This window comes from Microcaecilia unicolor, chromosome 3, assembly GCF_901765095.1.
Source record: "Microcaecilia unicolor chromosome 3, aMicUni1.1, whole genome shotgun sequence".
Classification (NCBI taxonomy): domain Eukaryota; kingdom Metazoa; phylum Chordata; class Amphibia; order Gymnophiona; family Siphonopidae; genus Microcaecilia; species Microcaecilia unicolor.
Genome location: NC_044033.1, coordinates 372,316,587 through 372,333,299, shown reverse-complemented (window position 1 = coordinate 372,333,299; position 16,713 = coordinate 372,316,587). Strand labels below are relative to the sequence as shown.

The following is a 16,713-nucleotide window of genomic DNA, read 5'->3' as shown; positions in this document are numbered from 1 at the left end:
CTCGTGAGGTTGCATTACCCTGCTCAGCCTGATGGCCAGACTGTTGTTTACATCTGCCAGATAAGTGGCTTGGAGAAACATTCCATGACAGTGCACCCAAAGCCACATCTGGATGGCTTCCTGACACAGAGGGTGAGATCCGGTGCCCTCCTGCTTGCTGGTATAGTACATTGCAACCTGATTATCTGTTTTAATTAAGATAATTTGGTTGAACAGACGATCTCTGAAGGCCTTTAGAGCGTTCTAGATCGCTCGAAGCTCAAGGAGGTTGATCTGAAGACCTGTTTCCTGGGTGGACCAAGCTCCCTGAGTGTGAAGCCCATCTACATGAGCTCCCCACCCCAGAAAAGATGCATTCATCATCAGCACTTTCGGTAGCTGAGGAATTTGGAATCGATGTCCCATGGTTCGAATCGTCCACCACCGAAGAGAATTCTGAAAACCGGTGGACAGTTGGATGACATCTTCTAGATCCCCCACTGCTTGATACCACTGGGAAGCTAGGGTCCATTCAGCTGATCTCATATGTAGAGATGCCATGGGTGTAACATGAACTGTGGAGGCCATATGCCCCAAGAGCCTCAACATCTGCTGAGCTGTGACTCGCTGAGATGCTCGAATAGTGGACACCAGGGACAGAAGGTTGTCTGCCCGTGTCTCGGGAAGATAAGCCCGAGCTGTCTTCGTGTCCAGCAGTGCTCCTATGAACTCCAATTTCTGAACAGGGACGAGATGGGACTTGGTGTAATTTATTACGAACCCTAGAAGTTCCAGCACCTGAATAGTCATCCACATGGACTCCCGAGCACTGCCCTCCAAGGTGATCTTCACCAGCCAATCATCGAGATAAGGGAACACATGCACTCCCAGTCTGCATAGCAACGCTGCGACTACTGCTAGGCATTTTGTAAACACTCTGGGCGCAGATGACAGGCCAAAGGGCAGTACGCGGTACTAAAAGTGCTGCATCCCAATTCAAAACCAAAGATACTTCCTGTGAGTTGGGAGTATCAGAATGTGCATATAAGCATCTTTTAAGTCCAGAAAGCATAGCCAATCTTTTTCCTGAATCATGGGAAAAAGGGTGCCCAGGGAAACCATCCTGAACGTTTCTTGTACCAGGAATTTGTTCAGGGCCCTTAGGTCTAGGATGGGACGCATCCCCCCGTTTTCTTTTGCACAAGGAAGTACATGGAATAGAATCCCAGCCCTTCTTCCCCTGGTGGAATGGGTTTGAACACATCGGCCTTTAGAGGGGCGGAGAGTTCCTCTGCAAGTACCTGCCTGTGCTGGAAGCTGTATGAATGAGCTCCCGGTGGGCAATTTGGATTTTTGGATTCCAGATTGAAGGTGTATCCTAACCGGACTATTTGAAGAACCCAACGGTCGGAGATTACGAGAGGCCACCTTTGGTGAAAAAACATTAACCCCCCCCTCCCACCACCACCAGCAGCAAGTCGTCCAGCATGGACACTTTTACTGTGGCTATGCTTTGCTGGAGCCAGTCAAAAGTCCGTCCCTTGCTTTTTCTGGGGAGCAGTAGGGGCCTTGGGCGCATGCTGTTTACAAGAACGAACGTGCTGGGGCTGAGTCTGAGTAGACTGGCGAGACACAGGAGTATGCCTACGACTAGAATAGGCATAGGGAACACTCTGTGACCCACAAAAATACCTCCTGGTTGAGGAAGTTGTAGCAGAAGGCACCCGGCGGGAGAGAGAATCCATAGCGTCCATGAGATTCTTGATCTGATCCACCAGATCCTCTACCTTCTCTACAAAAAGGTTATCCCCCCAGCAAGGAACATCCGCAATTCTCTGCCAGAGGAAAATGGCAACAACTAAAGCAGTCTGCCAGACACTCAGTGAAATCTGTGTGGCAACTTGGTCATTCATCTTCAGCACCTTCATCTGTCACTACTGCTTAGACCAGCAGACAGAACGCACTGCCTTCAGTCAAAATAAGTGGAACAGTATACAACTGAAATTTAAAAAAAAAAAAAAAAAGAGAAAGCAAAAAGAAAAAGAGTAGAAGAACTACATTCCTTCTCTGAGGACTCAGTATTCCCATATAGGTTCTTTGCAACCCTAAGCCTGTGAGTCACCCATGTGTGGCTGACACATTCTGCCTGTCAATGGAGAAAGCAAATTTGCTTACTTGTAATGAGGGTTCTCCATGGCAACAAGAATAAGTCATCTGCATAAATCCACCTGCCAACCCCTATTTGGTTGAAGTTGTTATCAGCTCTGAAGAGACTGAGGAAACTAAAGCAAACACAAAGGTGGGAGTATACTCTGAAAAAATCTTCTATGTTTTTCTAGGCTTTAGGAAAGCAATTTCCAGGTTTGGTGCAGACTTATCCTGCTGTCCATGGAGAACCCCAATTATAGGTAAGGAACTTTGCTTTCACCCTCTTCAAAGGCTATGAAACTTCTGTTTCACTTTGTTAACAGTAACTATAACATTACGCATCTAAGTTTTTACAGTTAGCTATAAAAACCGAAAGCAAACATAAATTGTTTGCTGTAAACAAATATACAATCACTGCATTTAATTCACAAAAAGGAGTGCAATTCAGATATGTAGGTGTTCAGTTTTGTGAGATCTGAGCACTGAAGTAATCTATGTATGGACTACATAGACTCATATATATTATTTGGGGTATCCCAATACATTATCACTGGGGGAACACCTAAGCTGATGAGTTCCAAAACAACAATCACATAAAAGAACTTATAATAAGAGATGGTCAGCACAACTGTTTACAGACAGAGACAAATTCCCATTCAAAGAGCCTTCTGTGCAATATACAGACTTTTTGTACTACTTGGAGATCAAAACATTTGCTGCTTTTACCTTTTTGGAAGGCATTGCCCTTGCAGTAACAGTCCAGGGCCCTTTGGGAATTCCGAACCTTTTCAAACAGGTCTCCAGCCTAGCACAAAACACAAGGGAATAAGAATGAATATGAAGATGTAAACAAGAACAAGAAACTACACATGTATAGCAGGAAGTAGACAAACGAATCCAAGAGTAGACAGCAGAACCGTATGAAAGCAAAAAAAAAAAAGAACAGACAAAATACACAGGAGCAAGTGAGAACAGAGAGGCACAATAATTATGAGATAAAAAGTTATGTATTCAAGCAATGAAACCTAGAATAACCAAGAAAATCTTATAACTACAGACTGAAAGTAAATGTTCATGAAAACAATAAACACAATGCCCACAAGTGCCTCTGTGGTAAATGATCAGAAACGTCATACTCCAAATTCCGTGAAGTAATTCACCAAGATTTCTGCCCCTTTGAAAGCAAATGTAGGTAATCTGTTTGAACTGAGGGTGAAAACTGAGCACATTCCAATACATGCAAATAGCTCGATGTATAATGAAGATCCTCGGCAGAAAAAGGAGGCACACAAAGGTATTAATTTTTCCCTCTTCCTTAAGGGGGAGCAATAACCACTCATTTCAGTAATATCTGGCTCTCTTGTAGGCTTAACTTAATGTGTTAGGTGGATATCCTCGCACATGGAGCCTCATGAACTTTGCCTGGTGTTTAAACTTCCCAGAGCAGCATAATCTTCTCAAACGCAACAACTGTCCAACTGGGATGCTATCATGTAAACTCTTTAGATGATGACTTCTGTATTTCTATCTGTCTCTTTACAGTAGATAGAGGTAGAAAAAGAACCAGCTTGATATTTAATTTTGATGTAGAAAAAATTAATTACAAACTTTCCAAAAGTAGGAGTGAAAATAAGATGACTATCACATATATTTAAATATTGCACAAATTGCTGAGTTTCAATTTCATCGCCTTGAAAAATAAAGAAAATGTCATCTATAAATCTTTTCCATAATAAAACTTAAGAAAAAAAAAAGTGAAGTGTACACAAACCACTCTTCAAACTCAGTCATGTATAGACATGCAATGGCATAGCTACTCCTTTAGTTTGTAAGTAAACTTTATGTTAAAAGGTGAAATAATTTTTCTTAACCACAAAATCAGTCATTTGAAGTAACAAATGAATTTTGTCCATGGACAATGTCGCTCTGGATTAACAAGCTTCAACCACTGAAAGGGCTATTTCCTGAGGGCAGTTGCGTGCCTAAATGATAATTAGTGCCAATTGATTATGTTAGAAACTGACGAGATTATACACTTGGCATGTGTGTCAAAATTCTGGATTTTTCTGCCACGCTGCCAATTGGTAGGGCTGGAACCATGACTTTGATGGCTTGGCTCATTAGGGCAACAAGAAAAATAGAAAAACATTTTTAAAAAGAAAAGAAGAAAAACTGGGAAGATAGAGGTAAAAGATAGAGGTAAAAGCCATAGACCGTTATTAAATGGACTATTTCTAGGATAAGCAGTATAAAATGTTTTGTACATTTTTGGGATCTTGCTAGGTATTTGTGACCCGGATTGGCCACTGTTGGAAACAGGATACTGGGCTTGATGGACCTTTGGTCTTTCCCAGTATGGCAATACTTATGTACTTATGTAAAGATCATTTTCCATTCAGCAGAGTGGGGAAAACAAAACTGTGAAGCTGAGATTACTTTGCATAGGGAGGGCCATGAATGCTTGGACCTTTATGCTACTTTTTGAGTTCTGAGACAACTGTTTCATTCCAGAGATGTGCAATGACATCACCCACTTGTGTGCCTGACAATCCCATCTGTTGATAGAAAATGAAATTTACAAAGATGAAAAATTCTACCTGAAAATTAGAAGAAAAGAGAAAGACACTAAAAAAAAACACACACAAAAGATGACAGAAAACTCAGTAAAATTAGAGCTGGCTTTTCTGAGAAATGCAAAAAAAGTATATATATATATATATATATTATATTATATATACATACATATATATATATATTATATATTATATATATATATATACATATATATATACACACACACACACACATATTATATATATATATACAGTGGGGGAAATAAGTATTTGATCCCTTGCTGATTTTGTAAGTTTGCCCACTGACAAAGACATGAGCAGCCCATAATTGAAGGGTAGGTTATTGGTAACAGTGAGAGATAGCACATCACAAATTAAATCCGGAAAATCACATTGTGGAAAGTATATGAATTTATTTGCATTCTGCAGAGGGAAATAAGTATTTGATCCCCCACCAACCAGTAAGAGATCTGGCCCCTACAGACCAGGTAGATGCTCCAAATCAACTCGTTACCTGCATGACAGACAGCTGTCGGCAATGGTCACCTGTATGAAAGACACCTGTCCACAGACTCAGTGAATCAGTCAGACTCTAACCTCTACAAAATGGCCAAGAGCAAGGAGCTGTCTAAGGATGTCAGGGACAAGATCATACACCTGCACAAGGCTGGAATGGGCTACAAAACCATCAGTAAGACGCTGGGCGAGAAGGAGACAACTGTTGGTGCCATAGTAAGAAAATGGAAGAAGTACAAAATGACTGTCAATCGACAAAGATCTGGGGCTCCACGCAAAATCTCACCTCGTGGGGTATCCTTGATCATGAGGAAGGTTAGAAATCAGCCTACAACTACAAGGGGGGAACTTGTCAATGATCTCAAGGCAGCTGGGACCACTGTCACCACGAAAACCATTGGTAACACATTACGACATAACGGATTGCAATCCTGCAGTGCCCGCAAGGTCCCCCTGCTCCGGAAGGCACATGTGACGGCCCATCTGAAGTTTGCCAGTGAACACCTGGATGATGCCGAGAGTGATTGGGAGAAGGTGCTGTGGTCAGATGAGACAAAATTGAGCTCTTTGGCATGAACTCAACTCGCCGTGTTTGGAGGAAGAGAAATGCTGCCTATGACCCAAAGAACACCGTCCCCACTGTCAAGCATGGAGGCGGAAATGTTATGTTTTGGGGGGTGTTTCTCTGCTAAGGGCACAGGACTACTTCACCGCATCAATGGGAGAATGGATGGGGCCATGTACCGTACAATTCTGAGTGACAACCTCCTTCCCTCCGCCAGGGCCTTAAAATGGGTCGTGGCTGGGTCTTCCAGCACGACAATGACCCAAAACATACAGCCAAGGCAACAAAGGAGTGGCTCAGGAAGAAGCACATTAGGGTCATGGAGTGGCCTAGCCAGTCACCAGACCTTAATCCCATTGAAACTTATGGAGGGAGCTGAAGCTGCGAGTTGCCAAGCGACAGCCCAGAACTCTTAATGATTTAGAGATGATCTGCAAAGAGGAGTGGACCAAAATTCCTCCTGACATGTGTGCAAACCTCATCATCAACTACAGAAGACGTCTGACCGCTGTGCTTGCCAACAAGGGTTTTGCCACCAAGTATTAGGTCTTGTTTGTCAGAGGGATTAAATACTTATTTCCCTCTGCAGAATGCAAATAAATTCATATACTTTCCACAATGTGATTTTCCGGATTTAATTTGTGATGTGCTATCTCTCACTGTTACCAATAACCTACCCTTCAATTATGGGCTGCTCATGTCTTTGTCAGTGGGCAAACTTACAAAATCAGCAAGGGATCAAATACTTATTTCCCCCACTGTATATATATATATATATATATATATATATATATATATATATATATATCCAATGAAGACTGCAAAAAAAGGAGGCACATTACTGCACAGAAACTGCTGTCTATGCTCAATCAAGCTGAAGAACCTCCTAGAAAACTGTCAGGTTTGGTATCCAGCTACTATCACCCAACTGTGTAATGCATAAAACTGCTTGTCCTCAGAAAAAAGTATAGTTTAATAATGCTGACAGAAAAGTGAACTGCAAAAAGGGAACAAGGACACCAGTACACAGACATGTGGGAGGTGATTAACATTTTCACTTCGCCTTGAAAATACACTCACTACTGTTATTTCGATTTTATGAAAGACAATATATCAATTAAGAGACTGTTACCTATTTACTTACATTACATCAAAACTTAAACATTTATTTTAATTGATTCATTTGTATGTATTTACATAATGAAGTCCATAAAAGACCTGTCTACTAATTTTAACTGTAACTACTGAATTTTCAAACTTCCCATCCTTCACTCACCAGCTTAATTTTGTCTGGACAAATTATTGTCTAGTTAAAAAGGGTAGTGCTAAAGTGTTCTCTAGACACATCTTAACTCTGGCTGGCCAGCATTGATATTCAGTGCTTGCCAGTCAAAGTAACGTGGCTAACTCTGGATAGCCAAATAGCTAACTGGATAATTTTAGTGCATTTAGGTCAACAAATGCACTAGTGGAGGAGTGGCCTAGTGGTTAGGGTGGTGGACTTTGGTCCTGGGGAACTGAGGAACTGAGTTCGATTTCCACTTTAGGCACAGGCAGCTCCTTGTGACTCTGGGCAAGTCACTTAACCCTCCATTGCCCCATGTAAGCCGCACTGAGCCTGCCATGAGTGGGAAAGCGCGGGATACAAATGTAACAAAAAATATATATATATTATCAAACTTGCAGTTTGTCTCATAATAAAGAAAAGTCCATTTCTGGCTCTTACCCTCTCATAGAACTCTCCTTTGATGAGGGCTGCTGCAATTCTAGCAACAACATCAGTATCCACCATCAGCTGGTCCTTACTCATAGCCAGACGAGCAGCTTTGGCAGGGAGACCAGCCTTCAGATACAGATTAATGGCAGTGATGTAATCTCCTTCTTGTTCCTGTACCTCTCCTGCCTTTTCCTCCTGCTGACTTTCCGTTAACCACTGGTAATAGCTCCGCTTCAGATTTTCCAATTCTGGGTGTCCCTAGGCACAAAACATAGCAAAATGAGAAGAAATGTTAGGATAGCATTGAAAAAAAAATCACCAAAATTCAGTTGATTTCCAAACTCCATGGACTTGATTTGATAAGCATTTGTAAAGAAAGTAAATGGGAAAATTCATATAACAAATCTGGTCTGGGGCAGAAGATCTTACTAAAGAGAAACTATGCACAGATGGGTGAATTTCTTTAAAAAGGCAAGAAGGCATGATATTCTCACACGAGGGGCTCACTAGCTGCCAGGCTCACAAATATAATCCAGGGTTTGAGAATGATGACAAATTTGCAAACATGTTAAATCTCGTTTTTAGGGGAGGAGTCAAGATGGTGATGGAGTGAGATGTGTCAAGGGAAAGCTCTCACTTTGTTTCTTGCTTTCTTTCTATTCTTTGCTCTGAAAATGCCTAAACACTGGGGCAAAACTAAGGACACTCTTCCCCTTTCACAGTCTGTTCCCCCTTCACTCCATTATTACCTCTTTTACGGTCTCTTCTGCTACAGGCACAGCCACTGTCAGGGCTAGGAAAAGTCCAGATTTGGCCAGTGAGACTTCACAGAGCCCTTAAGGTCCTGAAACTCCTCCATGTCCTGGGAGGTCAGTGATACAGCAATTATGCATTACGGAAGAGTCTGTTGAAGAGGCTGTACAATCAATCCCAGATCATGTTGAACCTGCGACAGCATCTTCATATCAGAAAATGTCACCCATGGAGAGAGCTGCTGAAGGCATTCAGAGCTTGAAGGTGTACCCACAGGAAATAATTCAATAGCTTTGCTTTCATCAGCAATTTTGGAAGCCCCTCTTGAAGCACTGCATAGACCTTAAGAGGAACCACTTTGAACTTCTATGGAGATATTGCACAAGATTTGTTCTTCCTTTATAGCTGTGTCCTTATTGTCTACAAATAAGCTGCAAGAATCAGATACTAAGTTGAATTTACAAGTCCACTAGGATGGATGGTTTGGAAACTTTGGTAGCTGAATTGAACACAAGCTAATATGGCTCAAGATAAGAACTTAATAAGGAAAACTGAAAATTTGGAAAATAATAGGAATCTTAATTTGGGATTTCTCAATTTTCCACAGTTAAAGTTATTCATCTGCAAAAGATTTATTTGCTAAACTTTTAACTACAGTGCTTGGATATCCTGTAACTGTTTCATCACCCTTACAGATGATTTATTATCTTTCTCAAACTGGTAAATCTGAAGAAAGGTCTGCACCTTTAGATGTATCTGTGATTCTGGAATCTTCAGATAAGGAATTTAAGGGCAGATCTTTGTTGGTATCTTTTGAATTTCTTCAGAATAAATAATCTATAATGAGACTTTACTATTGGGATACAGACACTAATTATTTAATGGGAAAGACTGTGGAGGAGGAGTAGCCTAATGGTTAGTGCAGTGGCCTGAAAACCTGGGGAACTGGGTTCGATTCTCGCTGCAGCTCCTTGTTGCTCTGGGCAAATCACTTAACCCTTCATTACTCCAGGTACAAAAACATAGATTGTGAGCCCTCTAGGGACAAAGAAAGTACCTGCATATAAAAAGTGTACAGCGCTGCATACATCTGGTAATGCTATAGAAATGATTAGTAGTTGTAGAAGTAGTAGCAGAAAGATCCAAGACAGACACAGCTTAGGAGGATGAAATTCTTGGAATTAAAACAGGCTACAATTTCTCTTGGAGCTACCTTTTAATTGAGGTTCCCTTGCAAATTTATTACTTCTCAAAATATCCATGACGTTTTTTACGATCCATCTCATCTTTTTCATGGAAGGTAAAGGTGCTGCTGCTGCTGCTTTTGATTAATATCTTCACTCTTAAGTACTCTGTTATTTCAGGTTATTTTCTTTTTGGTTAGGACCTGCATAAGCTCCAGCAGCCAAGCTACATATTATTAGCCCCAGATATTCAGTGACAGTTCACGGACATGGCCTAGCAGTGACTATCCAGGGCTAACTTAGCCGGTGACAGTCAGCACTTAATAAAATGCTGACCGCAACCAGTTGAATATCAGCTGGAGTGCCTTTTTGGATTTCGCACATAGGTATCCTGTTATAAAATCAGGTCCTTAAGAGGACAATTTTCATCAGTCACCAGCAGCTTACAACACCATGAATAGTTTCCCTTTGAAAACTCACCAGTAGTCCCAAAATAGGAGGAATATTTAACCATATAGTATGAATTAAATACCAGCAAAGTATGCAAGGATTTGAAATGAAAATTCCTACATTTTTTTTCTGGGCCCATCCAAGCTCACCCCAAGCTCTGCTCTTTTTCCTTGTGTGAAAAAGTACCCGTGCTGTTGACAATGCAAGTACTCTTCCTCATAGAAGACCCCAGGCATTTTTGGAAAGAGTGTTTTCTGTGGGTGAACCCTGGTCTTACCCACAGAAAATCCTTTGAAAATTGAATTCTTTGGTTCAAAAGAATCATTTCTGATGGAATGTTTAGATTAGAGGGGACACATTTTCAAATGTATACACATTATTTTGTCCTTAATAAACCACCTAGACAAATAGCAGGTGCAAGTACATGCACTTTTTGTATGTACCTACTTTGCAGTCACTAATTTTCAAAGAGAAAACCCCCCAATCTCCCTCTGAAAATGGGCTACAGGATAAATACCTGGCTAGTAGGCAGGTTACACAAAATTGCCCCATGATGATTAAAAACTCCTTGTTGCGGTTACCTCTCACAGACCCATATGAAAAAATAAACAGAAAAGTATTCATGAAGGATCAAATCAATCTTATATAATACCTTTGCTTCTGCAACTGCAATGCATTCATCCCACATGTGAAGCTCCTGGTACATCTCCATGGCCTCAACCACAGCATTCTGCATTTAATTTAAAAAATAATCTTGCAGTTACATGAAAGAATTAATCCAATAGCCTTCGATAATGATGATGCTGTATGGATTCAATGGAGAACAGAAACTGAATATTAAATCTCTGCACCTCTTTATGTTAAACCCTTTATTGTGCCTATATTTGTATATATTACAAAAGTTAATATTTTTAAGTATCAATCTTTGGTATGGTCTGTTTGACTCTACAATACAATTGTTACAATGTTAACCTAGCAAAGCATGTTGCTCCAGCAACAGTGTGCCACTCTTGCAGGAGAGAAAAATGTATGACTGCTAGATGTGCTGGTGCTCTGCATAAGAAATAACTATAAATATGGTATGGTATATGGTCATCTGCTCTATACAGATCCTTCAATGAATCGTGAGGAAAGTGGAAGAGTCACGTGCCTTTAATCTTTAAAATACTGACGCAAAAGGAGGAGCCAAGATGGTCTCACTGTTGTTTGGTAACTGATGAGCTATGGGGAAACCCTGCAGTCATTCAAGACTGGCGACTCCCCCTACCTACCCTCTGTAGGGATGAATAATCAGACTGTTTTTGGGCCTGTTGTTGACTGTGAAGATAGAAACCTAGAGGAGTTGAAGGGTTTGGTGAGAGCAGCCTTTCCCAAACTGAAGACATCATCTTGCTCTTTTCAAATGAGTGCATTCCCCTCTCCTGGCTGATGATATCTCCTTTTCCAACGAGTTTGAGGAATGAAAAACTCTCTGAGGTGTTGCAATTGGCCATGTCTGGTGGGGCAATTCATGTGGATGGAGGAAGAATGGTGCAGTTTCTTTGTGGTCAACAACAAGAAGTTCACTCTTCCAGTGAGATTTGCTTGAAGGAGGAAGAGAACAAGAGGTGGTGGAGTGAGTAATCTTGGTGCTTCTGGCACTTCTAATTCAATTGTGCTTGCAGCAAAAGAATCTGTCTTGGCCTCTGAAGATTTTTGAAGATAAACCAGCTGTGGTGACACAGACTTATTATGGGGTGAACTTTCTAAATGGGAATTATTTTTTACTTCAAAAACTAATAATGTCCTAGGGCAGTGATGGGCAACCTTTTGAGCTTGATGTGTCAAAATTCGCCAAAAAACCGAGCATAATTCGGGTGGTGTGTCACTTCGAGAAAAATCACTGCTACTAGGGCCGCCCCCGGGCCCCCCCTACCCGAGATCGCTGCCCCCTACCCGAGGTCGCTGGGCCCCCCCCCTCTACCAGGCCCAGAACTAACCTTAAAGCCTCCTTTCACGTCGCAGCAAGCAGCAGCAGGGCAGACCTCTCCTCCTTCCTTCTGTGCTCCGCCCTCGCGGACGTTACGTCAGGCGAGGGCGGGACACGGAAGGAAGGAGTGGCCTGCCCTGCTGCTGCTTGCTGCGACGTGAAAGGAGGCTTTAAGGTTAGTTTCCGGGAGCGAGGAGGGAGGGCGGACCCAGTGCATTTTTTGTAGAAAAAAGGTGCCGGTACTCATTATGGGTGGGGTCACCACATATGGCTCCACCCCTATGATAGCCACACCCACATTAGCCACACCCCTTATATCAGCCATGGCGCATATAAACAGACATCATTGAAAATATACTAGTATAGGAGAAAAACAATAACTTGTGATTTTTTTTCATTATAAATCATTTCTGTAAGATGTTACAGCTCCAGTATACCCAGTGCAAAATAAGACAACAGATGTAAATTCTGAAATTGGACAAATTCCAAACACTAAAATGAAAATAAAATAATTTTTTTCTACCTTTGTTGTCTGGTGACTGTTTTCTATCCATACTGGTCCAAGTGTCTGATTCTGCTGCTCTCTATCTGTTCTCTTAACTCCGTTTCCAGGGCTTCCTTTCCATTTATTTCTTTACTTTCCTCCTTTCTTCTTCCATGTCCAGCATTTCTCCTCTCTCCCCGCCAACCTCTCCATCCATCCATGTCCAGCAATTCTCCTCTATCTCCTGCTCTGCTCTCCTCTCCATCCATTTCCAGCATTTCTCCTTCCTCTCCTGCCATCCCATCCATGTGCATCTCCTTCCTATCTTCCCTCCCCTCCATCCATGTCCAGCATGTCTCCTCTCCCCTCCCCTCCCCTCCCATGTCCAGTGATTCTCCTCTCTCCCCTGCCCTCCTCTCCTATCCAAGTCCAGCAATTCTCTCTTCCCTGCCTTCCCCTTCCATCCATGTCCAGCAATTCTCCATTCTCCTCTCTCCCCTGCCCTACTATCCCATCCCCTCCATGTCCAGCGATTCTCTTTTGCCCCCTATCCTCCCCCTCCCTTCAATGTCCAGTGACTCGCCCCAGCCTCCACCTGCCCCTGAGATCATTCAAACCCCAGCCCCACTTGCCCAGCCCCCCCAGCCCCACTTGCCCATACACACATACCCCCAGCCCTACTTGCCCACACACACACCACCAGCCCCACTTGCCCCCCCACACACACCCCCAGCCCCACTTGCCCCCACACACACACCCAGCCCCACTTGTCCACACACCCCCCAGCCCCACTTGCTCACCCTCCCCTGCTGTTTGCACTGATCCCTGCCTCGTAAAACTTATTTTTTCGCGAACCGGCAGACTGAAGAAATAAAACAAACAGCTGACAGGCTTGCCTCCTTCGATCGCGTCGGCCGCTTCCTTTCCCTGCATTCTCAGCGTGTCCCGCCCTCGAGGAAAGGAAATGACATCAGAGGAGGGCGGGACGCGCTCAGAATGCAGGGAAAGGAAGCGGCTGACGCGATCGAAGGAGGCAAGCCTGTCAGCTGTTTGTTTTATTTCTTCAGTCTGCCGGTTCGCGAAAAAATAAGTTTTACGAGGCAGGGATCGGTGCAAACAGCAGGGAGCGAGCAGGGGAGCACTGGGCGGACCACACTGCGGCGGCGCCGCGTGTCAGTGCTGACACGCGTGTCATAGGTTCGCCATCAGGGTCCTAGGGGCTCTGATGGTTCTTCAGGAATGGGTTGCCAAAGCAGGACAATCTCAAACTAACTTAAGAGGTTATGGTGTTTTCTTTGGAAGCACATTAAGAGATATGAAACAGTGATTATGAATGACTTGATTTGGATTCAATGTAAGTTGTAAATGTTTGACAATTAAGCCAAGACAGACTGAATGCTTGCTCTTTAAACTTTCCTAAGTCAGACAGACCAGGTGCTTCCTTTGGATATGCTTTGCAGATATTATAAAGAAATTGTAAAAATACTACCAGACACCATTTTCCTCCCTCCTTCCCCCCTCCAAATGCAGGCCTTTTATCTACCATTTTGTAGTATGAATGTACGGGAACAAGAAAACATTTCTTATTTATCAGAATTAATTTAGTGTCTTGTTGAAGAAGTTCACCCAAGGCAGTATTCAGCAAGAATAAGTCAACAATAGGGAATAGACAATTACAATATTCAAACAGTAGTACAATGTCAACACAATATGCAATAAAACATCTCTACAGACAGCATAGGGCAGTGATGGCGAACCTATGGCACGCGTGCCAGAGAGGGCATGCAGAGCCCTCTCTGTTGGCATGCGCCACCCGTCGCCTCAGCCCGTTCCAGCCCTTCCTCCCACCCATCCAGCATCAAGCATTCATTCCTCCCTCCCTCCTACCCACCCAGCACCAGCCCACTCGGCCTCCATCCCTCCCTCCGAGCACAAAATTTAAAAGTCTTCCCTTGTCGGGGTTAAGGCAGCGTCAGCAGTAGCAGTGAAAAGCGTGCTGCTGGTTCGGCGCGCCTTCAGCCTTCCGTCTCTCAAACTCTGGTCCCGCCCTCATTTCCTGTTAGGGCGGGACCAGAGCTTGAGAGACGGAAGGCTGAAGGCGCGCTGAACCAGCAGCACGCTTTTCACTGCTACTGCTGACGCTGCCTTAACCCCGAGACAAGGGAAGACTTTTAAATTTCGTGCTCAGAGGGAGGGATGGAGGCCGAGTGGGCTGGTGCTGGGTGGGAGGGAGGGAGGAATGAATGCTTGATGCTGGGTGGGTGGGAGGAAGGGCTGGAACGGGCTGAGGCGACGGGTGGCGCGCGGGCTGGTGCCAGGTGGGAGGGAGGAATGCTTGGCGCCGGGTGGGTGGGAGGGAGGGTGGCCTGGTGCCTGCTGCCGGGTGGGTGGGAGTGAGGCCTGGTGGCCTGGGTGGGAGGCCTGGTGCCTGGGTGGGAGGCCTGGTGCTTGGGTGGGAGGGACGGAGGAATGGTGCTGGGTGGGATTGCTGGGTGGGTGGATGGCCAGGTGCTGGTCTGGTGCTAGGTGGGAGGCCTAGTGCTGGGTGGGTGGGAGGCCTGCCTGCCTGGTGCTGGATGGGAGGGAGGCCTGCCTGCCTGGTGCTGGGTGGGAGGGAGGCCTGGCACTGGGAGGGCAGGGGGGAGGGTGGCTGGACATGGGCGGCTGGAGGGGAGAGGAGGGTGGCTGGACATGGGTGGCTGGAGGGGAGGGCAGGGGGAGAGGAGGGTTGCTGGAGGGGAGGGCAGGGGAGAGAGGAGGGTGGCTGGACGTTTGTGGCTGGGGGGGAGAGGAGGGTTGCTGGACATGGATGGAGGGCACGAAATGAAGACGAAAGGAGGAAAGTAAAGAAATAAATGGAAAGGAAGCCCTGGAAACAGAGTTAAGAGAACAGATAGAGAGCAGCAGAATCAGCGACTAGGACCAATATGGATAGAAAAACAAAATCACCAGACAACAAAGGTAGAAAAAAAATCATTTTATTTTCATTTTAGTGTTTGGAATATGTCCAATTTGAGAATTTACATCTGCTGTCTTATTTTGCACTGGGTATACTGGAGCTGTAACAACTTACAGAAATGATTTATAATGAAAGAAAATCATGTTATTTTGTTCTCCTATTCTAATATAATATTTTCAATGATATCTGTTTATATGCGCCATGGCTTGTGTAAGGGGGTGTGGCTATCATAGGGGTGGAGTCATGTGGTGACACCGCCCATAATGAGTACCGGCACTTCGCGATAAATAGATTTTGGGTTGCTGTTTGGGCACTCGGTCTCTGAAAGGTTTGCCATCACTGGCATAGGGTATAGCTAAGGGGGGGGGGGGAGGACCCAAAATATAAGGTAACGTAACAGGAGTTAGAAAATAAGGGATTAATTTAAAGAAAGTCAGAAAGGTGCATGAATATAATCTCAGATGGGGTAGGAGTGGATAACAGAGCCCTGCTACAGTATATGAAGACTGGTGTTAGTCTTTGTTTGGGACTAGCAAGTTAGTTGCTTCTTTCATTAAAGACTTGGGAGAAGAACCAAGCTTTACCTGCTTTCTAAAGAAGAGAAAGTTTTGCATTGATGGAGTGAATTCCAGAATAAAGGGGTTACTCCGGAGAAGGCTCACTTGTAGGTGTCACATAATGTGTAATGTTCTTTGGAGAGGGTGAAATTAGGGATACTCCTTAGTAGTGACCTTGAAGGTGTGCAGAGGGAGATCCTGCTGTTCAAGTAATGGCAAGGGTAACTAGTGATGTTTTTGCAAAAATGGTCTTACAACTTTTTGAAACCTCGGATGTATCATCTGCTAGCTTAGATGTATTTGCTTTATTGGAGGGCTCTTTTTCTGATGTTAAAGAAAGGGGTACTTTTTTGGTGACTTACCCACTTGAATCAGATAATAAGTTTTCTTCAAGTTTTATAAGGTGTTTTTTTAATTTTTTTTAGAATCAGTTATATCTGTTTTTACTGATATTTCAAAGGCTTCCAAGGAGAGGTAGAAGTCTTGGCAAAGAGTTATTTTCTTTGTCGGCAATCTTTGTTCTGCAATGTCCTAATTTGTGGGTGGTAAAACTTGAAGGTACAAAACATATTTTTGTGATCCTTATCAGCTAACCATTTTTTTAGACAACAGTAATTAACTCCTTATATATATTTTTTTCATTTATATGGAAAGAATGAAACAAGAGTTTTTCTTGATGTGCTTATTGCATAATCTCGATAAAAATTAAATTAAATTGAAATACTGAGACAATCATATAACCAGATTCACTTTTAGTGTTTGCAGTACTGGGCCCCTAAAGTTGTTTATTACGAAACATCCTATATAATAAAAAGCACCTCCAACGTTCTGAAGCTGACTCCATGGCACTGTGGCAGTA

The 16,713-nt window shown here is 43.5% G+C and overlaps 1 protein-coding gene across 1 annotated transcript in view; it reads right to left on the bottom strand.

The window, feature by feature from the left end:
• Positions 1–16,713, bottom strand: part of IFT172 (intraflagellar transport 172) — a 335,758-nt gene that overhangs the window by 179,329 nt on the left and 139,716 nt on the right. The window contains exons 21-23 of the mRNA XM_030198582.1: positions 10,538–10,615; positions 7,508–7,756; positions 2,854–2,932 (exon numbers count right to left, since the gene is read on the bottom strand). Of these exons, the coding sequence (XP_030054442.1) occupies positions 2,854–2,932; positions 7,508–7,756; positions 10,538–10,615 (406 nt within the window). The remainder of the gene's footprint in view (positions 1–2,853; positions 2,933–7,507; positions 7,757–10,537; positions 10,616–16,713) is intronic.